At 39.2% G+C, this 23,494-nt stretch overlaps 1 protein-coding gene across 3 annotated transcripts; it reads left to right on the forward strand.

Moving 5' to 3' along the window:
• The first annotated feature begins 415 nt into the window (after positions 1 to 415).
• Positions 416 to 22,626, forward strand: SLC39A8 (solute carrier family 39 member 8). 3 transcript variants are annotated; one of them, XR_003573520.1, is made up of 9 exons: positions 416 to 629; positions 7,377 to 7,545; positions 11,479 to 11,648; positions 12,119 to 12,241; positions 13,392 to 13,559; positions 18,564 to 18,771; positions 19,259 to 19,443; positions 20,645 to 20,810; positions 22,018 to 22,128. XR_003573520.1 is itself a non-coding variant. In XM_027904084.1 (8 exons), the coding sequence occupies exons 1-8, from the start codon at positions 453 to 455 to the stop codon at positions 22,162 to 22,164; spliced, it is 1,347 nt and encodes a 448-aa protein (XP_027759885.1). In that variant the 5' UTR covers positions 422 to 452; the 3' UTR covers positions 22,165 to 22,626. The 3 variants fall into 3 exon arrangements, 2 of the variants coding, with proteins under 2 accessions (XP_027759885.1, XP_027759887.1); XM_027904084.1 differs by lacking the exon at positions 20,645 to 20,810 and having other exon boundaries at positions 422 to 629; positions 22,018 to 22,626; XM_027904086.1 differs by lacking the exons at positions 416 to 629; positions 20,645 to 20,810 and adding an exon at positions 2,879 to 2,896 and having other exon boundaries at positions 22,018 to 22,626.
• Positions 22,627 to 23,494: the final 868 nt, after the last annotated feature.

Below are 23,494 nucleotides of genomic sequence, written 5' to 3' on the forward strand. Positions count from 1 at the left end.
GCAGATGAGGGCAGGCAGGCAAGCTGGATATATGCCTGGGAACACACGGGGGGCAATGACCCTCTGATGGCTGTGTGACCCTTGGCCCCTGCACCGGGGCTGGTGGCAACCGGGAGATCTGCGGCCTCCCCCTTTGCCCGCGCGTGGGGCCATCTCGGTCGGCCCCACGACACCTTCAGCCGGGGCTACGCTGACGCTCGGTAAGCAGCCCGACACCGCGGCGGGGACCGAGCGGCGGGGACGGCCCCCTCGGGGGACTCCCGCCGCGGGGGAGCGGCGCCCGCCCCGTCCGGAGCCGCGGGGGCTCCGCCGCGGTGCCGCCCGCCCCGTGTCCCCCACCACGGCCCCCGGGGAGGGGCCGGGCGGGCGCCGCTCCCGCCCCGCAGAGCCCCAGAGGCGGGGGAGGCGCGGCGGGGCTGCTCCGTCCGCGACACTCGCCGCGTCCCGCCGGGATGGAGATGCTGCTCCCACGCGCGGCGGCCGCGACGAGCTTCGCCGACGACGTGCTGAGGGTGTTCGGGGCCAACCACAGCCTGTCGGCCGCGCAGCTCTCGGCGCTGCTGCAGCAGCTGGGCGCCGCGTCCGCCCTGGGCTCCGCGCTGCCGCTCCACCACCTGCACCACAACCAGGTACCGCGGGGGCTGAGAGGGCCCGGCTGGGAGCGCACGCCCAGGAACGGGGACACCGAGCCGGCTGGGCAGCTCCGTGGTGTCTTAAATCTCGCTCGCCGTGGTGCTTTCTCGAGTTGAAGCCGGAAAAGAGGGAGGGAGGGAGCAAGTGTCTTATGAGGCGCTGGGTACGGGGTTCGCGCAAAGGTACCGGTCCGCTGGTGAGAGCAGGTTGCGGCAGGAGAGAGGCTGCCGTCCATCAGTGAGCTGCTGCTCCCTGGCATTAGTTCTCCCTCCTCCTCGTTGTTCAGCTCTTAAAGTGGCACTTTTCCTGGTTGAATGGCATCTGGACAACAGCAAAACGTGTGTGAGAATCAGCTAGTTTCCCCCTCCGGCAGCTGAATAAGCAGATCTTCAGGACTTGTTCAAAATACAATTGTCATGAGACAGCACAAACTCAGTTGTACAGACAGGTCTGGTTGTGTAAAGGAACTGTTTCAGAAATTTTCACATCTTTCATCTAAGCTGAGTAAAAAGTGTACATGCATCGATTAACCTCCCAAAAGCTTTTTTAAAATGATGTTTAATTTACTATCATTGGAATATTACTTTTCATGAAAATATTTTTACTCTGTTTAGTATCTCCATACAAAACTCCGATTTCATGGCTGCTTTTAAAGTGTGTATAATTTCACATAGTGCATTAGACTAAGTCTGTTTTCTTGAAATGGAATTTTTAGGCTGGTGGAGATTTCCATGTTCTCAGAAAAGGAAAGCAGGAATGACTGTTTGGTCTGGTTTGATTCCACTCCCTAATAAACAGAAGAGGGATGGCTCTCTACGACCTTGAGAATTGTTTTTTAACATTTGGAGTAGTAGCTCCTTTTCTTGTTCTGTGAAGGAGACAAATCTTGGATAACCTCCGTTTGTCTTATAAAGGTTTAATTGGGAATTAACGCCACTGAAATTAGTGTAGTATTCAGTATAAGCATAGCAATATTTGCAGGAGTCACTGCTTTCAAACCTCACAAATTGAACACTGTTCCAACACAGTGTGTTAAAAACATAAACATTCCCAGCCACACATGCTAAATACAAGTTTTCAGTGTTCAATGTGGCTGTGAAAAGGAGCTTTCTTTAAGAGGGCCATAGAAACGGGCAGATTCCTCAGTCCTTCAGATTTTCCTTCTGCAAAAGCACGTAGCTCTCGTACACAGGCTTTGGCACAAGGTACAGAGGAAAAAAAAAAAGTAATGGTCTTTTTTACTACTAAAGATGCATGTTCCTAATAAGTAATTTGAAGTTTAACAGAACAATTTTTTTTACAGGCCTGTTCTATTTGTGCCCATGTTGAATAGTATGTAGGTACCATACTGAAATGTGTATATTTTTTTTGCTGAGTTGTATTCTTTCTTAAAACTGACCTTACAGCTGCTCCATCAGCTTGTACCACTAAAGCAAGCGCTTTTTTCCTCATGATCTTTGATCCCTCATGGATATTAAGTATGTCCATGACTTTGGGCAGATGGTGCTTGCAAATACATATTCATACCAAGTAAATCCTATGCGAGTGTTTTTAAACACCATGAGTCTTTGTGCTTACAAGTTGATAATTTTGAGTGTCTACTGGTTATGACAGAAGCTATGAAGTGACCTAACCTAAATTTGGATGTTGGAAGGTATCAGAGACCTCAGCTTTACTGATTCTCTACAGATGAAAGTGAATTCCTCTGGAGAGTGACTCAGGTCTTTCTCAAGTAGGCTGAATCCATTCAGGCTGCACATACATCTGACTGTAGGAAGACACAAGGTTTATCTTAGACTTTAAGTTTATAACTTCTATGTCCAGAGCTAATGGGATGACTTCCAGGCCTTTCTTTGAATCAAGATAACACACCCCTACTCTTCAGAGAGTCCCTCGGCCAAACCTGAAGGAATTTTTAGTGCAGAGCTGATCTGTAAGGGCAGGTGATAACAGCACCTGGCAGGAAGGAACAGTCTCTGTAAGTTTTCTCCCAGTATTAGTTTTCAGTTTTAATGTTTCATTCATAACAATTTTGGTAAGCATATTAGTCTCATGAAAAGATCCACGAGAAGCTGATCCATTTTCTTTTTCAGATTTTTCATTTTTCAGGTTGAAAGTCTGGGTGTGTAAGCCAGAAGAAGATGGATGCTTGTTTTCTGTTTTCCTTTGATACCAGGTTGACTTGAAAAGATAAGGGAGAACAGAAAAATGATTTAATTTGTTGATGATGGTGTTTGAGCATACACTCATGTAGGCATTTATGGTAACTGGTGAAGATGCTGATTTTGTTTTTTGTGTAGGAGGGAAAAAAAAGGCACACTTTTTGAGTACTCTTGAAATTTTGCATTTAACTGCCTCCAATTTCTTATGGTTTTGGTCTCTTCTTTCATCATGAACTTTCATAATTCTTTTTATTGTGTGTTTATATTTGCTTTGCTCTTCTATTTTTCTGTTATCACCTTTTCTTAATATGTAAGCTCAGGCTTCTCGTCAGAGAAATTAGTAACTGAGCAAACTCAAATACTGGTCACTGCTGCTATTTCACATTTTCCTGTGGAATTCCCCCACATTTTAGAGCTACTAACAGGTGTAAAATTAGCAGTTGCAGTCTAATAGATGATGGCTTGGTTATGCGCTCTGTATTTTGCATTATTAGGAAGATGTAAAAGCACGAAACTACACTTAAACTTTTATCATTGGATTCATTGTAGTATGGTAGTCATACATGTGTACCAAGGGATTAAATGACACGTTCAAGATTTTTGGTCAAAAATGCATGGAAGGTAAACGGTCACTGGAAAGAAAACTTGTTAACATCACCGTTATTTTGTGTTTTGATGTAGTCAGTAGGTGCTTAAATCATGCTCCTGTTTCCTTCTTTGCCTTTCTCAGTCTATATTTGTACCAGTCTAGATGTTACAGCTGAATACTGTGTTTTAATGTAATGCATTTTAATTGTTTAAAAAAGCATTTGGATTGGAAAACATTTTTGTCAGAACATAATTAAAATTTTTGCTAATATTAATAATCAGTTATAATTAATTTACATCTCAGGATGAGTCAAGATCTAGTAACTTTAGTATTTCAGATAGACTAGAACCAGGCTAGTATCTGCTTTGATTTTCTTTTTTTTTTAGTAGTGTTTAACTAGTTAAAACTCATGTTTTTTCAAAGAATGGAGAAAGAGTGGGACTTAGGCTCTTGATCCAACACCATGATCTGATGTTGCCTGACCAGTGAGGCCAAATAGGCTTAGTTGTTCTACCCTCCAAGTGTCTTATTTCTTACAATATGCTCAGCAAATTTCAGCACTTAAGGACAGTTTTCAGCTCCCAGCATGAACAGCTGCCTTGATCATGGGGTGTGTGTGAAATCCCTAAAGCACACAAGTGCATTTGAGCAGCCTCATCTGGTTCGACTCCTTCTCATGGAATGCTGCTTATTGAAGGAATGATTGTCTCGTAGCATCCTGTTCTTAGCTGTGTGACAAAAAGTTGTCACCACGTAAGCATTAGATGATTTAATTTGTTACAAGTAAGTTGAGGAAGACATGGTTGTATGTCTCTATTTCTCTTTATCCAGCCTCAGACTAAATTTAAAAAAAAAAAAATAAAAGCTGGTTAGATAAGCATTCACTGCATTCTTTCTTTGCTGTTGCTACTGTGGAACCCGTTGCTCAGCCCAGGGCTGGGCTGGTATTTAATCTAACAACATTTAGAAACTGCAGTCCAGGATGCTGTTGGGTGTTTTCGTACTTCATATGTGGAATGCTGCAGATAAAACAGGCAGAGCAATGATAAGAACACAGCAGAACGCAGGGACTGATGCATTTGAAAGATGGTTGTTGCTATCTTTTAATTTTTCCAGTTAGAGGAATCCCATATTGGTCAGTCATTTTTGGGAAAGCCTTAGCAGGATAAAAGTAAGCGTATGTTTGAATAACCTCATTGATGGTTTAATTTTTTCTACGTCTGAATATTTTGTAATTGTGGAAATTCTACTGACTTAAGTCCTCCCCGCTTTTGATGAAAGCATTTTTAAAAACATTTTCTTAAAAGTTTAAGGACAATCAGTTGTGGTATATCTTTTTTTGCAGTTGTTTACAAAACACTGGGTGACAGTAACATTACAGCCGGTCCCCTCACCTAATGTGATGAGTCTTACTGAATAGCAGGGGACAGACATAACAGTAGACTTGGTGAGTCAGGACATCATTTTCAGTCCCCTGTTCCATAAGGCTAAATTTTCTTTCTGCTGAGATCATCTGTCAGTCTTACAAAATAAATAGTGCATGTTTTTACAGCAGTGCGGCTGTGTTAATATATTTATTTATCCTCCAAAGATAAATGCAGAGTTCTGCAGTGTGCAAACATGCATTGCTCCAGTTCAAGAATTCTAGTAGATTTAGTCTTTTAATTAATCCTTTAATTGTGACAGGGAACTCATGCAAGCTTGCTTTTAAGCTCTTGGATGTATGTAGGAGTTTACTGAGAGTATGAGGTGACTTATAACAATGAATCATTTACAAGAATCATTATCCTCTAGGTTTGTCCCTGATCAAAATAATAATAGTAATTAAATAAAATGCTGTTTCTCAATTTCATACGAAAGAGCTATTGTCCAATAGTATTTATCGCTTACGTGTTTGCATGTGGGCAAAGTTATAAGACTTAAGTTTACTAATTCATGCTGTGTCTGATTTATTTTCTCTCCATAATCTGTTTTCCTACCTACAACATTGTTTGGATTTTTGTGAACTAATGTTAATACTAATGTATTGGTGTTTTAAAAAACTAATAGTTAAGTCTGTATTTCTAGAAATGAGATAGTTAAAGGTGATTTCTCTCTGAGATGGTTATGTTATAAATTCTAAGCTCTTACTTGCTTGTTTTTTTTAAGGCTTTTTCACCATAGGTTCCAGGAATGGCTCTATGAGCCAGTAATAAGCACCTTGCAAGAACTGTTCCTGTAGACCACAAGTATTCTCTCTTTGTTTCACTGTGGGCATATTAGCCATGTATTTTGAATTATTCCATAATGCAGAGTCAACAGGAAAATGGTTATGTGCATAACCAGTTTAGAAAACTCCAGGGCTTTTTGTACTGGTCTGTAAAAGACTGTATCTTTAGTGATGATTTCTTCATGCATTACTTCCACCAAGATTAAATGGAGCAACATGTTTTAATGCAAAAAAAGTCTTCTGTTATCAAGTCAAATATATATTTCATATGTGATACTTTTTTGACATTAGCATTGATGTTGAAAGATGAAATTATATGTACTTTGCTTCTGTATATTTGAGTCTTCAGGGTCTCATGGCCTTAACAAAGTTTATACTTATGTTTAAGTTCAAGCACATATTTGAGTGCTTTGCTAGGCTGGGTCATTAAAGAGGAAGGATAGAAACATCCTGGATATAATTTAGCTGAAGTTGCTTGAATTGACCTGCATGTTCTTTTTCTCCAAGCTAAATCAAAAAGAGTAATTTCCAAGTGATGTGCACATGCTTTTCACCTTTTGGACGGCATTACAAAATTATTTATTAACGGAATCAGAAGTTGAAGTAAATGACTTGCAGTTGCTTAAGCTTGTCTCTAGAAGGAAATGACTTCATAAATAATAATGTTGAATTATTGGAGAAGTGCTATGGAATCTGAAGGGTATAGCAAAACTGAAAAGAGCAGGGAGTGAACATTTGTTTTTATTTTGAGAGACTTTCTTTATTTTGAGAGACTTTCAGTACTCTGCTTTGGCAACTGAGATTTGCTACAGAGAGAGTTATGCTGTAACTGATGTCTCCTATAGAAGGAAAATATTTGACTTTTTCTGGTCCTGAGACTTAAGCCAAATCTCCTTTGTTGATATCCAAAAAAAGAACAGTTTTTCCTTATTATTGTAGGAAATAAAGAATGTGAATGAACAGAAAGTGTTAGGTGAAAGACTTCAACAATTTGGAACATTTAATATAAAAACACTTTTTCTGTAAATGTATGTATTACAATATTTCTTGGTCTGTATTTTATCTTTTTGGTTGAAAGTGACAAGCGCAGGAACCAGCCCTGCCCTGGCCTGGTTTAGCACTGCCAAGTATGTTTATTGTTGACCCATCAGACACTATTATGTCCCAAGCTGAAGGCAAAGTGAAGACCCAAAGTAGGAGTGTATCCCATCAGAGTACAGGAAAGCTCTACAAAACAATGTTTGCTGTAAGATGAATGAAAAATGCTGAGTTCTGCTAAGCTTTAGACCATTTTTAAGCAGTTAATTGGGGGATGTAAATATGAAGTGTTGTTGTAACACAGAAGTGGTCACTTGCATGAATAAGCTGTCAGTGAATTACCAGTCATTTTCTGACATACTCTGTCACTGAGATTTTGAATGTATGTATTCTGCTCTTAAATGAAATTATTTTGTATTTACATGCTCCTTTATTTACTTTGAAGCTATTTTTCCAAATATATTGTAGGGTTCAACTGTCCTGGTTCATAGGGCGTAAGATTTGCAAATGTTTCTTTAAAATATGGTATATTGATTTCTGGTTAATCTTACTTAAAGGTACTTTGAATCATTTCTGTCTCACAGTAAGCAATCACAGTGTTTTCCTGCACAGCATACAAACACTGCATAGGTTTCCTTGAAAATGCACCACAGTATTTTCATGTTGTAATTCTTGGATTTCTCAATGTGTGAATTTTTGGGCTTTCATTAATATATTAAGTCAGCAAAATCCCTTTTTCTTACAGTGCTTGACTAGTGAAGAAATTTTTTCTTTGCATGGGATACCAAACAACAGTCACATATCAAATTCCAGCTTCTCTACAATATGTCCCGCTGTTTTGCAACAGCTAATTTTTCACCCGTGTGATCATGAGGAAAACTTTGAGGATACGTCTAAACCAGATTCTTTACAAGGTTAGTTAATATTAATTAATATTAATACTCTGACTTGAGTGGGGTTTTCTTAGGGGAATAGTAAGCATTTATCTATGCATAACAGGAGTGTCTTGAGGAAGAGGATATGGTTGTAAAGGGGAACCATAAAATGCTGTTTCAGGTCAGCAGACCATCTAAACAAACACACAGAGTCTCACTGGTTAATAGGAGAGAAGATGGGAGTATAGAAGGGAAGTTTGTGCAGGTGATTTCCAGTGGGAAACCACCTTAGTGGGATTTGCGTGTATCAAGGCAATACAAGGTAAAATTACTTAGGGGGCTGCATTTGAGTGGAGAGATTTTCACGTGGGAGTCATGACATCAGGGGAGCCAGTGATTGTTTTAGTGAGGAAAAATATTCCTTCCAAATTCTGACACCTGCTTTCATTTCATCTTCTGTGATGACCCCTCCATGTAGAATATCATCATATGACTAGGTAGCCTTGGTCTTCCTTCCTCCTACTATTATTTCCATATTTATTATGCACAGAACTGTATGGTGCAGTAAAAAACATAGGACAGGGAAGCTCAGCTGGTTAATGAAGTAACTTGTTGCACTGATAAGAATCAAACATACAATGACCTATTGATTTGATTCAGCATCATGAATAAATTTACTACTCCAAGAGAGTCAGCTGAATTAAATTTAAAAGTTAGAAGTTTGGATGAGCTGGTGCCTAATGAGCATTTATGAGAAGAGGCAGAAAAGTGCTTTTCATAACTTTTGAAATACTAGCATTAGTAACAGTCTGATTAATGTAAGTGATCATATTTATTAGTAATGAGAGGTCATTACTAAAGCTTAGCTGTGTCAGTGAAAGATTAGAATTCTACTTGAGTAATCACTGAATTCATGGCACCAATTTACCATGGCTGTTCTAAATTACTTATATGAAGACACATATTGCCAAGAAGTCTGTAATATCTGCACCAGAGAGTAGGATCTGTCCTTCCTTTTTTTTTTTTTTTCATTTTGTTTTGGGGGAACTGTTTAAGTAGGTTGTACATGGTATCCTTGACCTACAGTTAATCTCCTAAGCTTTTTAGACCATCCCTCTTGTTTTTCTTTTATCCCTCCAGCTCAGAAGCAATGTCCAGTAGCCAGATAAGCAAGGCAGCCTTCTCCCTGCCCCTCCCTTAGCTGCAGAGCAAGAAATCTGCAAGGCCCATGAAGAGTATTTTAAACCACAAGGGTATGAGTCTGTGGCACATAGTGGTACCTATTTTGAGCAGAAATTCACAGGAAGGCCCAGTGCCAAATGCAGCTGTTGATTTATGCACACCTCCACTTCATCACAAAACAAATCTGTATTGCAACAGCATTGGCATCAGGTGATTGCAGTTGCTGCCCATGAAGCAAAATCTTCTGTGCATGTTTATATCTGTGCTCATGTGAATTTTCTCCCCAGGGACTCCCATTCACTTAATGATATAGAGTCTTCTGAAACACTAATGGACAAGATGCATGGAAGTAACCAATGCACTGAGCTTTACAGAACAGCTACTTGAAATAAAAAATAAGTGCTGATGAAGCAGAGTAGAATTTGGAAGGCAACATGTATTACGTTTTTTTTTTCTTGGGGTTTGTATCACTCATATCTAACCTAGCTGACCTTAGGGGCACACTCAAGTCCTTCCCTTCCTTGCTTCTCTGAAAGATAATAGGGAGGTGTATAGAGCTGTGTGAAATAGCTGGAAGTTCCCAGTGGCATTCCTTCTGTCCCAGGTGAACACTTTCTGTGCTCTTTACTTGACTTCTTCAGAAAGGTATTCATGCACTTTTTTCCTCTTCATCCTAGGCCAAGGGTAAAGAAGAGCCTGAGCCTGCTTGTTCTTATAAGCAGCGATGCTGAGCAATGGTGTTCTAAGGAGGCCACCTTACTTGCACTCCTGCAATTATATTTTTTGGATTTCTTGAGGCTTTGGGTATCTTGGCTGTCTCTTTGATGGGTCTGCAGTTGTAGAGACAGAAAGACTAATAGTAGTTGGCAAAAGCTGACTGCACCACCACTCTCAGGGGAAGAAAGTGCGTGTCCTGAGTGCCCTGCTCGCCATATCAAGTCAGACTGGTCCGATTTCTGAGATGCATGGACTCATGAAGAGCCTAGTGTAGATGGAGTCCTAGTGAATAAAATAATTTTTAAGGCAGCAGTGCATACTGCATTGTGAAATACAGTCTGTAATGCAGGAACTTTGGCAACATTGGTTATCTTGGAATTTTGTTACTTTCTGATTTTGTTAACTTGGTTTAAAATGTACATTTTTGCACAGAATATGTGTAGATGTCCATTTCACTTGAACTAAAAGAGACTCCTGCTTCTGTAGTAATCCCAAACTCTGAAAAGTGGTTTCTGACTTCTGATGACAATTGCAGGCCCATTTGTTTATTATAAATTTGATTTCAAAAAGATATTTACAAGCTTGTCATTTATTTTAATGGAAAATAAACTCCTCTGTAGCTTAATGAACCTACACTTATTTAGTTGCGTTTTTTTCCTGCTCTCTGTGTATCTCTCTCAAAACTGGCAAATTAATGTTCTAATTGGCAGTGATATACCTTCTTTGAATACTTTAAATGTTTCTAATGCTTTCTGTTCTTGACATTATATAAATGTCATTATATATAAAAATTGTGATACTGTACAAACAAAACAGAGCCGTTCCAGTAGCAGGTGAGTAATCCAATTTGTTGTGTTTTCCAGCTGTGTTCCAGAAAAGTTAGGCTGCAGATCCCATCTGTTAGTTTCTGCCATGCGACTTCTTTACTTACACACACAAGCTTATAATGATGCAGTGTTCTGGATTAAACCAAATTGTTCTCATCTAGGCAACATGGTGTTGGCTCTGATTATTATTTGTGGTTAATTTTTACATCCTCTGTCTGTGTGGATAACTTTGTAGTTCTGTGGCATCACTTGAGGCACCATTGTAGATCTCTTCAGTGCAACTTTTAAAGCTTTTCTCTGTAGTCACAGTGACTTGAAATGTCACTGGGAGAAACAGTAATCATGCATAGAGGCACCACTTTGCGATGCTTATGAGCAACAACAGCAAGCACACCACACCTCCCCAACCTGTAATTCAGACTCCAGAATTATTATGGTATGAATTTGTGTGAGTCCTGATGTCTGAACATGAAAAACCTGAGACTATGCTTATGGTGAAGGAAACAATGTTATGGTGAACCCTGGTGCACATACTGCTTCTTAGAAAAAGGTTTTTCCCCTTGTGTACCTAAATTGCATGTCCTTCCTTTTAACCTAGGACCTCTTTTTTAATTCACTTTCATTTCTCTATTATAATTGTCTCAACTATGAGCTACCTGTCACCCCACTTGTTTGATAAGCAGTGATGGGCAGCATTTTCAGCCAGCAGAACTTTGAAAAAGATGGGGAGGGAGGAGTGCTAGGAACTAAGATACCACTTCAGGGTGATTTGAAGGAGTCATCCATCGTCAGGAAGGATTTTTGTATCTAGTACAGCCAAGACAGCAGACTTCTTTTCTTGGAGTTCCTTAGAAGTAAATGGCAATTGAATCTGACTCTGGGACTAGTCACAAGTTTTGTCTTATCTGTGCGCTATAGCTACTTCAACTATTGACCTAAGCCTTAATTTTTACTCTTCATTGGCTGTAGAGAGACCTGGTTTATATTAGCAGCAAGTAGGCTAGCCCATATATGGACGAGCACAGTTTCCATTTTTAATATTGTAGTCCCAGACAGTGTTTTCAGATACTTCCTTTCTGCAGGTGTGCGTCTTAATTCAAGAATTACATACTCGTGAATTTTAATTCAATCAAGGAACCACTCTCTTTACCAATTCCATTTTGACAGTTTAGCAATTAGAAATCACAAGCAGACTGGAGTGGGTGTTGCACTAAAATATTTTGTATTTCTCCTTGTTTATCCACAGTTTGGGGATTTGGGTTCCTGGCTGTGACTATCATTAACTTGGCATCACTTCTGGGATTGATTTTAACTCCTCTCTTAAAGAAGTCATATTTCCCCAAGGTTTTAACTTACTTTGTGGGCTTGGCCATCGGTACTCTCTTTTCTAATGCAATTTTCCAGCTCATTCCAGAGGTAAGCAAGGGGAATCATTAATTGGTTTGCATACTAGTTTCTGAAGTGTATTAATTTTAGAAGCATGCTGCTGTGGGGTTCTGTGTGTGGGTTGTAGTCTCCAAAGAGTTTTGTGTGGGTTTCAGTGCCATTAGCTACGATCCCTTTCTGGGATGAGTCAGAGCCATCAAGATCTCTGTCTTGTTGTGCACTGGGGAAGACCAAGGGCTATTCTGCCTTTAGATAGAAAGAGAAATGCACTGGATAAAACTGTAGTGAAAGTTATTGGGCTACACTGTTAACATTTAATCCAAGTTAAAAAAATATAAAAGATCAGGATCTTTCTCAATTTCAGCTTGTGGAAACTGGTGGTGGGTACAGAGACAGTTTTTATAATAAACAGGTATCTGTGTGGTGTGGCATTTGTTTGTTTTTCTGGAAATGTATTACGATTACAGGCTAATTTGCATTGCTTTTTTCTTCACTGTTAGGCATTTGGGTTTGACCCGAAAGTAGATAACTATGTTGAGAAGGCAGTTGCTGTGTTTGGTGGATTCTATATTCTCTTTTTTGTGGAAAGGATTCTGAAAGTGATATTAAAGATCTATAACCAGGTAATGAAACCTATCACTAACTGAACAAGCCTTGCCTGAAAGTACCTGTCATATTTTATGAGATACTTGCTAGTTGAATAAAATGTGTGGGGTTTTTTCTATTGCATCTGAGGAATTCAGCCCTACTGCGTGTTCTGATATATCTGTTTAAAATCCATATGAATAGGGGAAGCAACCTCACTTTTTGAAGGAGTTACAAGCAGCACTGGGAATAGAATCCAGATGCGAGTGTGGTCTGCTCTCACTGGGATATGCTCCAGTTGCTCTCAACAACCAAGTTGTTGGCGTGATAGCTAAACACATCAGAAAAGTATGGAAATACATAAGAGCTGGAGAGAATGGAGTCTCCCATGGAGTCTCCCCTTTGCCAGGAGAAATCCATGTGACATTTATACCTTCTTAGTCATCTGCAAAGTGTAACCATGCTGATAGCACCTGAATCTCTTCTTCAGTAACTTCAGCTCTTTGTTTCTCCATGCTTTAGTACACAGACCTGCTTTAGTGAACACTGCAGTTATCTCTTACTGCCCAGCACTCTGCTGGCATTCTACCCATATATCAGAGTACTTGTTTGCTGTGTACTCTCATGAGTGGGGCGGAATTTGTCTCAGGGAAGGGCACCTGAAAGTTTTGGTCCTCTCTGCTCATTACTTGTGAAAGGAAACTGTCCTACTCTTATCGCTCTTAAGGTCCCCCCTCCCAAAGTATTGCTGGGACTGAAAATTATGATGACCAACTGCCCCTTGTTAGTAATAGCTAAAAATAGAAAAACCAAATTTCTTACTCTTTATTTTTTACACAGTTGACAAAGGATAATATGCTCTATTTGACAAGCAACCATAAATAACTAGCAAATGTTAGACACTTCTGGTTAGGTGTTTGGCCTGGGAGGTTCTACATAAAGGTGTAAAACTGAAAAATCCCACATGTATTCTGGTTAGCTAAAAGTAAGAGATAAGTTATGAACTTAGATACATTTGGAGTTCCTTTAAAAATTGAAACGTTTACCTGCTGCTCATTTCAACAATCACTTGGTGTTGAAAGCAAGGCAGCAAAAGTATCATGCACCCACCTTTTCCTTTTTGTCTCTATTATGTTTGCTCTTATGCTTTTGTTTTAATTAGCTCCTACTTATTTATTTGTTACCTAGACTGGCCATAATTACTTTGAAAATGGTGAAGAGAATCGTTCTCAGGATAAGACTAACCCACCCAAACCACTGTCATCCAGCAATGGGGGGGCGTGTTATGCAAATTCAGCCGTCATAGAGAGCAATGGAAATCTTGGTTTTGACAGCATCAGTGTGGTCTCAGCACAGGTATGAAAATTGTGTCTATTTTTTTTTTATGGTATTCCTGCCAATCATATAAGCATGTCTGAGGGGAGAGTTAGTATGAATTTTTATTACCTTTGTAAATTTTTGTAAACTTGGGACATGGACTCGGTAGTGTTAGGTTAGTGGTTGCACTCGATCTTACAGGTCCAACCCAATGAATCTGTGATATTGCAGGTAGCAACCAAAAAGCCATCATTACTCTTGTCCTCCTCCGGTGAGGTTCAAAGGGGCCAGGTAGTCTTCAGAGTGATTAAGGGGTAGGGGAGGGCAGTGTGGCTGAGGTGTTTTGGGGCATTTTGGTAATGACATGAGGGTAAGTCTGCATTCAACTTTACAGGCCTGTAGTATTTAAGAAAGAAAAAAAGAAGAAACCCTTTGGCATAAGCCAACACATACCTAAGAGAATTTTAACGTGTTCTCGTAATCTCCTGCTTGTTAAATAGGCCAAACACAGCATTGTCAGAAATCATCATGAAGTCTTTAAGGAGGGAATTTGATGCCTGACTGTGCTGAGGTGTGGTAACTGTTTTCAGCCATGGGGATCCAGCTATATTCTCTCCTTTAATGCCAGAACAGATGGACTGCCAGAGTAAATGTTTAATTAGTCACTTACTTTCTGTTTTCACTTGAAGCAGTAATTGCAACCTCCTTTGTGCTCTACCCAAAGTTTGTATCTACTATGCGTTGAAATACTGACAACAGTAACTTTGAAGAAAAGTTGTTTCAAAAACAAATTGCTGAAATGTCTGTATTCTTGAGTGCAGAGTGTTAGAGCTGTATAACAAAACTTTACAGTGGCCTTTATTTATTCCCCAGAGTCAGTGTCAGTATTCCTTCTTGGTCCTGTGGGCATTTCTAGAGAACACTAAAGGACACGTCTGGTTCCTGTCTGAGGGAATCAGAGATGCATTAGAAATAGCAATAGTAATCTGAGATATCATGGGATAAAATAAGAGAGGCTCTATAAATTTTTATTTTGGGAATGAAGGAGAGATCATTACTTTTAAAAAAACTCCCTGTCTCTAGAAGAGGAAAAATACCAAGGACATCTTTGGTTTTCCATAAACTGTAGAGATACAAATAATACAGAACTGAATTAATAATTAATAAAAATCAAACCTGATAGTCCAGTTGGGTATTACAGAGTTCCTTAGCTGGCATATCTTCTGTGGTGTCTGCTAAAGTACCATGAAAAAGCGAGAATGGTGCAGCAGAGACAGGCATTGTTCATTTTTTTGCCTTGAAATCCTATATATTTGTAGGATAATTTTGTCAGTAATCTGCCTTGTCTGAAACACGAGGAATATGTATTACTCGTTCATCTTCTTCTATGGGACACGCAATCTAGTGAAGTTCAGAATATAAATCCAGACAAGCAATTTCATTGTACTTTATATGATTTAGAGAAGTTGTCAAGACATTATCTACAATAGATTACATGCAAGAATTATGATACTTCAAAACTACACAGTAAATGGCAGAGAACCATATACCTATTGCAGAAGCCTCTCAGAAACTGTTTCCTAGTTTTTAAACTACAGTTATTTCTGCATTTTGAAAGACTTGGTGATCTTTAATTCGGTGATCTTTAAGAATAAGCTAATTCTTAATAGTATCTTCTTACTCAATGTTCTTTTTTTTTTAACTATATGCATAGAAAGTTCAGCATGTATATTTGTAAATTATTTATGTCACTAAAAAGCCCTTCAGATCAGAATTTTTTATGTGCTGTACATATAATGTGCTTTGAGCTGTCGTTGGAATTCTCAGCTGTGCCAGAAAATGGGTCCTTTACCTAGTTCTGTGGCTAAGCCAGTTGTGCCATCACAGCCCTCAGAAAGCCATGTGCACAGACATGCTTCCCATATAAAACCAACTGTGCTTTGGTGGGAACAAACTGAAACAAGTACATACAACTGATGGTTTTGCTCATCTGTATTATTTGCTCACTGTTTCCATTGCTCTTTCAGAAAGTTTCATCCTAATAAATTTTTGCTTGGCATTTCATATGAGATTTTTTGGTAACAGAAAGTTTTTACAGAACAAAACCATCACCTCTTTCTCATGTATAATGGAAGTTGCTAACATGTCTTTTCAGAATACAATTTCCTGAGATTAATATTGCTGCTTTATCAGAAAATACTTGCTGTTGTTTGTGTGTATGTGAACAATGTTCTTTTCTAGTAGAAAAAATGAGTTAATTGTTCAAATTAAAATCTGTGCATTGTCTCAAACTCCCTTTCCTCAGTGAAACTAGAAACATGTGCAAGGAAGATGATGTGTTTTTGGCAGAAATTAAGATGATCTACAAAACAGTGCCTCCACCAGTTCATAGGTTGCTTGAAGGATGGTCACCAGGGAACAGAAAATAACATAAGGGAGCAGATCTTCAGCTCAGGGAGCTGGATGAATTGGTGGAATTGGTCTATTACTCATAAGTGGTCCTATCTCAAGCAGAAACAGTACAGGTACAAATTAATCATCTCAGAAACGTGATTGGCATTGCTTGTGTTGGATGAAATGCTGAGAGGAAAGCTTTCAAAAGCTAAAGGCAAGCATGTAGTACAAGTCTAAAACTATGTGTTTGAGTCATCAGGGAAACTCCCAATTTTTTAATACCATTGTTCATTTTTGCATCATGAAAGTATAATTTGAGAACTTCCTATGGACTGAATAGGAGCTGTAAGTGTGCTTTGTGGTAGTTTTGGCACTACTCAAGCAAAGCTTTATTATCTATGACTTCCAGACAGTGCAATAAGCATCTGACTCGGAAATTCCTGACCTGAACTTTTGTCCTATCTCAAGACAGCTCCTAATACAAGAATGTAGTCAGATAAGAGTCTGGTGAGCAAATCATGAGACAGTCCTTATTGCTCTGTCATTAGAGATTTTGTAAGAATTTACTGATCATTGTATTTCCTTGTAGTTCATAATTTAGTTTCCTGGTAGTATTTTCATATGGCAAAACTAAAACAGTTTGCAATGTTGTTTTTAATGACATACAGTGAGGTGGATTGAGAACTGGCTGAATGGCAGATCCCAGTGGGTCGTAATCAGTGGCACGGGGTCTAGTTGGAGGCTTGTCACTACTGACGTTCCCCAGCATTCAATAGCAGGCCCAGTATTGTTTAACCTATTCAACAGTGACTTGGATGAAGGAGAAGACACCTCCTCAGCAAGTTTACTGATGATACAAAGCTGGGAGGAGTGGCTGATACCTTCAGAGTACTGTGCAGTCCTTCAGAAGAACCTCAACACGTTGGAGAAATGGACAGAGAAGAACCTTCTGAAGTTCAACAAAGACAATTGCGGGGCCCTGCACCTGGGGAAGCTGTACAGAGAAGGACCTGTATGGGTCCTGGTGGACAACAAGCTGTCCATGAGCCAGAAATGTGACCTGGTAGCCAAGAAGGCCAGTGGTATCCCAGGGTGTGTTAGGAAGAGCACTGCCAGCAGGTTGAGGGAAGTGATCCTGTCCTGCTACTCAGCCCCAGTGAGTCTGCATCTGGAGTGCTGTGTCCAGCTCTGGGCTCCTCAGCACAAGAGAGACATGGAGCTCCTGGAGCGGGTCCAGTGGTGGGCAACAAAGATGATGAGGGGAGTGGAGCATCTCTCTTGTGAGGAAAGATGAGGGAGCTGGGCCTGTTCAGCCTCGAGAAGAGACAACTGAGGGGACCTCGTCAGTGTATGCAAGTATCTGAACGGAGGGTGTCGAGAGGAAGGATTCAGGCTCTTCTCAGTGGTGCCAAGCAATAGAAGAAGAGTCAATGGGCAGAAACTGATGCACAGAAGTTTCATCTGAATATGAGGAAGAACTTCTTTGCTGTGTGGGTGACCAAGCACTGGAACAGATTGCTCAGAGACATTGTGGAGTCTCCCTCACTGGGGACATTCAAGAACTGTCTGGACACAATCCTGTTCAATGTGCTCTGGGACGACCCTGCTTGAGCAGGGAGATTGGACCAGATGACCCACTGTGGTCCCTTCCAAACTGATCCATTCTGGGATTCTGTGATGTCTATTGGACACACATGTATGCATTACTGCTTAGGTATTCCAGGGAGTACTCTTTAATGCCTTATAAGCAAATATTTTTTTTTTTATGGGGGAAATACTATAATGCTTGCAAATATTCTGTAAATACACTGTGTGTGTACAGAAATTTAACAGAATGGATCACCAGAAGTTTTTAGGGGAGTTTAGTTTGTGCTCACAGCTAAAATGACAGTTCCTTTTATCTGCTTCAGGTTTTTCATTATTTTGTGGCACCACATGTATAAATTACTTCCACTTTGGGAGGAATTAGTGAGATCCCTGGAGTGTATGTGCATTGCAGTTTTATGTTAGCCTGTTGATTTCATACTCTGAGCCTTTAACTTGCACAGTCAGAATTATCCACTACTGTTTTTATTAAACATTCACTTTGTAGAAACTAATTTGAATAGCTGGATTTGACTATCATTGCCCAAAATGAGAAATAAAGTTCATGGAATATCTGAATGTGTCTATACTCATGTGTGCCTGGCTGTTATGCAGCAGGTGTGTCTCTGAGAGTATGATGTACTGGAAGTTGTGTTTTAAATACAGATGCTGTCAGTCAATGTGATCAGGTCCTTCTGGCTGTAAATGCTTAATTGCAGTGGCTGAGGAGGCTGTGAGGAGCCCTGGGACACTCTGGGACACTGACAGAGACTCCAGAGAGACATTCAGACCACTATGGCCGGAACTGCTGTCTCAGCTGAAGAGCATTTAGGTGAAGCTTTGTAGTCAGAAGGGTGATTGGGCCCTGCATGTTAACTTGTCGAAAAGGAAAACCTTTTGGTGCTGCTGCCTGTGCCTTTTGCTTCTTGGACCAAGCAATTTGATCTCTGTATGCAGTAGCGCTTTAGTTTATACTTGGCATTCATTTTAAGACAGAAGCATGATTTGTTGGCTTCTTTATTCAGTGTTTCATGTAATTGCTTTATTGTGTTATTTTTTTCCCAGGAAGAAGCCACCCAAAGCAGCTTATGCAAGTGTCTTAATGGGCGTCCACTGTCAAAGATTGGGACCATTGCTTGGATGGTCACACTGAGTGATGCCGTACATAATTTCATAGATGGTTTGGCTATTGGTGCTTCTTTCACCCTGTCTCTGCTTCAAGGGCTTAGTACCTCCATAGCCATCTTGTGTGAAGAGTTTCCTCATGAATTAGGTAAGGAACTTCACTGCACATGTTGTTTGCTGTGGAAGTCACTGTTGTAGGAGGTTATGCATAGATTGAAAGAAAGTTTAGACAAATTAATGGAAAAAATATTCATCAAGAAGTTCCCAAGCATCAAAATACACATCTGGCACAGGAAGTTCCCTAGTGCAGGTGGGTGGAAGCTGGGACTGTATATTGGAAAGGTGTTAATTATCCTGTTCATATATATTGCATACACTGTTGTATTAATTAATTTTAAAAACAAAAATCATTGTAAGTAGGTGTGTGTTCCTGTGCTCTTAGCTCGATCTTGCATTGCCTATTTATTTAGAATATATCAGTTTCCTTAGTATTGAAGGGAAATCCTCATCATGAATGAAGAAAAACAACAGCGAGTTATACAAATCATGTCTTTTATTCAGAATTCCTTTGAAATCAGGAAATAACCACAATATAATTTTCTGAAGATGGTTTTCTTTTTTTATTATTCTTCTAGGGGATTTTGTCATCTTGCTTAATGCAGGAATGAGTACTCGGCAGGCTCTGTTTTTCAACTTTCTGTCTGCGTGTTCCTGTTACATTGGGTTGGCTTTTGGTATATTAGTAGGCAACAACTTTGCTCCTAACATCATCTTTGCTGTAGCTGGTGGAATGTTCCTGTACATCTCTCTGGCAGATATGGTGAGTTATAACTTCATTTTTCTGCAAGAAAACTAAGACTTCACCAAGTCTTTCCAGTAGAATTTAGTACTTTCTTGCTCTCATGCCAGTGTCATCTAATTATTATTATTATATTTATTATATGTTAAATCAGCAATTATCCCCTTAGTGAGGGTGCACAAATAGTTATGTTTGTTCATGAAACATGGAAGTCTTTCACTTCACAAATATGGCTCATCACGTTATTGCTGAAAAGGAGTTTTAGAGAGGGACAAGCTTTTCATGAATGGTTTCATTAAAGAGTAATAAATACTTTGTTTCATCATTTTAAAGTGTCAGAGTATTTCACCTTATCTTTAAAAGGTTCATTTGTCTATTTAAACCATATTGTGAAAGAAAAGCAGAAAAAGAAAGGTAAACAAAAGGAAGTTAAGTATTAAGTTTTGAGTTGAATGAAAGGTATTTTGTAACCACCATGATAATTTTGGGGTTGTTTAGCTGAAAAATCTGATTTAAATTCTGTTCTGGTTTAAATTAAACAGTGATAGCCCCAGTTTCAAGGTTCAGACTGAAAAATTTGCTGAGCTCTATGCAAAATAGTCTGTCTATCATGTATTTTTCAAAGTACGCTAGAAAATATAAGCGAAAGAAATTGTGATCCAAATAGGGTTTAGACACTGGGAAATAAAACCTGGATTCACAGGCAGTTAGCAATACTCCCTAATTTCCTCTTACGATGATGTTTTGTCTCAAAATGAGAGAGGTCTTTCAAGAGCTTTAAGTTTTATTATTTTTATTTCAGTGTTGTAAGAACAGATGCAGCAGGTGCAAAGGTGTTTACACCTGCCACACGAGAATCCATTTGAATGTAGAAGTGGAAGAGTGAGGCCTGAATCTGAAAAGATTTAAGTCCCCAGTTTGTTTCTATGTGTGTTCAAGAACAGTCATGTAGTTACAATGACTATTCCATTGAAAGCTATTATAGTTTTTGTAATAGCATAGAATTTAAGTAATACTCCTAGAATAAAGAAACAATATAAGAAGATTATTTTATAAGTTTGCAGTACTTTGAGTACCTTGATGAGTAAAATTCATGGCATAGATTTAGAGTGGCTCAAATTTGTTGTTAATCCATCAGAGTAGGTAACCTTCTCTTATTTTATCTGTTGTTCTGTTCTCTCTGATCCTCTCTGTCTCTCTCCCTCTCCTTTCCTCCCCAAAATCTCTCTCTCTTTTTATAGGTTTTTGGATTGTATCAGTTACCTATCTGAATTTTCCTTCCCCCTGAAAAGTCTGACATAGGGTATTCAAGTGCTCTGTACAGAGATCTGGCTTTCTGCTTTCTGTTATGATTTTCACACACTTCTGGTTTCCTTGTCCAGAAGCAGGTAGGATTAACCGGAATGTCATTCCTTCCTCCTTCTCTTTTTGCTGCACTTTTTCCTTCCAGTATTGGCATATGCCACCTCTGCCAACAGGATCACTGTGAGGTGAGAACACTGTGGGCAGGTGAGAATGTGTACACTGAGGTGTGTGCACAAATGAGCCTTGCTGCGTGGCATGAAGTTAATCTGGTTTGCTGCCACTGTCTCTTGTGCAAGAGTATTACGGAGCTCTGGAACAATTTCTGGGAAGGTTTGGCCACTTCCCGCTAACCTTAGCCTGTTCTTCAAGAATTGCGTTACCTTCAATGGCTGTTTTTGTGTTGTGAGATCAAAGATACCATTTCTGAGTCACCCAGACTGAAGGTTTCCAAACTAAGACTGAAATAAACTGTCTTCATTGCATTCTGGTTGTACTACTCCCAGCAGAACAGGAGAAGAGAAAGTTTATTTGAGTGTGTTTGTCAAAATCTACTATAGTTGATTTTATCTGCAGCAAACACATACCCTGAATCATCCCATGCGGGGAACTTCTTGCCTGTGCTCTTCTGCCATCGCCTCAGAGGAAGTACCTTTGTTTCTGCAGTCAGCAGCACAGCAGTCATCCTTTGCTGTTATGTTCCCATTAAAATGCATGTTACGGAATGAAGACTCCCTTCATTGCTCTGTAGTGTAATATTTGCATGTGTTACCACCACTTTCACACCAGTCTTCTTTCTTCCTTGCTTGACCTCACAAGCCCACCAGACTTTCTACATGTAAAACGTTTCTTACTTCTGAGGCGTTGTCTATGTTTTACATAAAGCAAAAGAATCCTAGTCTTGCACTTCCTGAACAAGGATTTCTCTGCTTATATACTAGTGAAGGAAGAAAAACAGTATTTCGTAATACAAGGGCAGCTGCTTCTAGCAGCATATAGACCAACAATTGGAAACTAGGAGACTGCTGGAATCAAAAAAGGAAAATTTGCATGAGAGACAACCAGGTGAAATCTCAATAGAGAGGAAGAAGACACCATTTCATTTCACCATCCTTGGTGGAGTAGTTTTTCAGGGTAATTAGGGTGACCTGTTCCCATGACTGCCTTCATGCTCTGTTAGTTCTAATATTCAGTCCAAAGCAGCAACATTGTTCAGTTCTTAATGCCTTAAATAAGGCACACTACCACGAGATGGCAATACTTACCTAAAAATATCCTTTTTTTTTTTTCCAGTTCCCAGAGATGAATGATATGCTGCGGGAGAAAGTGACAGGAAGAAAGATGGATCTTACATTCTTCCTTATTCAGAATGCTGGTTTGCTAACAGGGTTTACTGCTATACTGATGATCACCTTGTATGCAGGAAATATCGAGCTGTGATAATGCACGTGAAAATGGAATCATTATTGAAGACATGAAGTAAATTGCAAATGGAATACACTTGAAATCTGTAAAGGGACATTCATTAGAGACAAGTCCCATCCTGCCCCTCTTGCCCCAAACATAGGAAATTCTTCTTTAGGACTTGCAGTCAATCCAAATAACAGGAGCTGTCAGCTTCTGTACAATGCCAAAAAAATGATTCTAGTATTTTTATTTCTACTTAAAATTATCAGACATAGCTGAACTGTCATAGAGAAAGGATGTTACTTGGCCAGTAGAATTATGCAATACATGCAATTCAGGACCAACTGAAAGCTGAGGAGTACAAGGAAGATATGTATTTAAAAGAAAATAATAGAGTTTCATATCATTTTTTAAACTGTGATGAAGGCAAGCAGTTTCAATTTTCATGACTTTTGTTGCAGAATTTGTCTGTGTAACATCCCCTTTCCCCACCCACCCCCCCAAAAAAACACTATTTCAGAGTAAGTACTAATGAAGCTAAGATTTTTAATTACTAATTAACACTGGAAGGAAAGATACCAGTTCCTGCTTTTGATCTTCTCTCTTTATAAGTGCACTAGGGAATTGTTGATTTATTTTGAGAACCACTTTTTTTAATTAGAGGGAACCTGTGTTAAATTTATGACTGTTTTATCAACTCCATAATATTTTAGAAACATTGAGTATTTTAAAATGTACAAGCATTTTGTATTCTATGAGAATCTAAACTTCTGTACTTAAGTTTCACAAATATTCCCTTTAAAAAATCAGTATTTTACTTACACAAAATGAAATTTAGAAAAAAATCCTACTGAAATCAACATTCCAGTAAGCTTTTTTGTAATTTGAATAATTCCTCATGTGCAGTTGAATGGAAGTAAGTGATAATAAAATATACACATTCTTATCTCAATCTGTTGCATATGACCTTTCTAAAATCATGCTTATGTGTATGAGTTCTTCTGAAATAAACAATTCACCTCCAGTGTTATAAGATGTGTGCAAGGAAATTCATAAAAAAATATAGTCCATTTCAATCACCACTTTGCTTTGAAGGAAGTGTTATTCTCTAGTAAGTTACATTTTTGATTGATTTTTAAGCAAGTTTTACAACTTCACAGAAAATACTATTTTTTGATGTATTTCCTGGTTGTAGGAAAGGACAAATATTTTATTTCTAATTCTCTATTAAAATGTATTTTCTACCAGGTAAAGGATTTATTTTAATATTTTATTTGAATCTCATCTGTAATTACATCAGAGACAATAACTAGGTGTCTGTTCTTCTGCACAGAAGTTGTAAATGATACTTACTTTAAAATAC

This window comes from Empidonax traillii, unplaced genomic scaffold (genome assembly GCF_003031625.1).
Source record: "Empidonax traillii isolate 1590-97213 ecotype Southwest subspecies unplaced genomic scaffold, ASM303162v1 scaffold1008:size296636, whole genome shotgun sequence".
Taxonomy (NCBI): domain Eukaryota; kingdom Metazoa; phylum Chordata; class Aves; order Passeriformes; family Tyrannidae; genus Empidonax; species Empidonax traillii.

Excerpts from the sequence above, each read along its gene's own strand:
- SLC39A8 (XM_027904084.1), top strand. The coding sequence starts at position 453 with ATGGAGATGCTGCTCCCACGCGCGGCGGCCGCGACGAGCTTCGCCGAC. Across the intron at positions 11,649-12,118 it reads TTTTCCAGCTCATTCCAGAG|GCATTTGGGTTTGACCCGAA; the intron begins GTAAGCAAGGGG and ends CTTCACTGTTAG. Across the intron at positions 19,444-22,017 it reads ACATCTCTCTGGCAGATATG|TTCCCAGAGATGAATGATAT; the intron begins GTGAGTTATAAC and ends TTTTTTTTCCAG.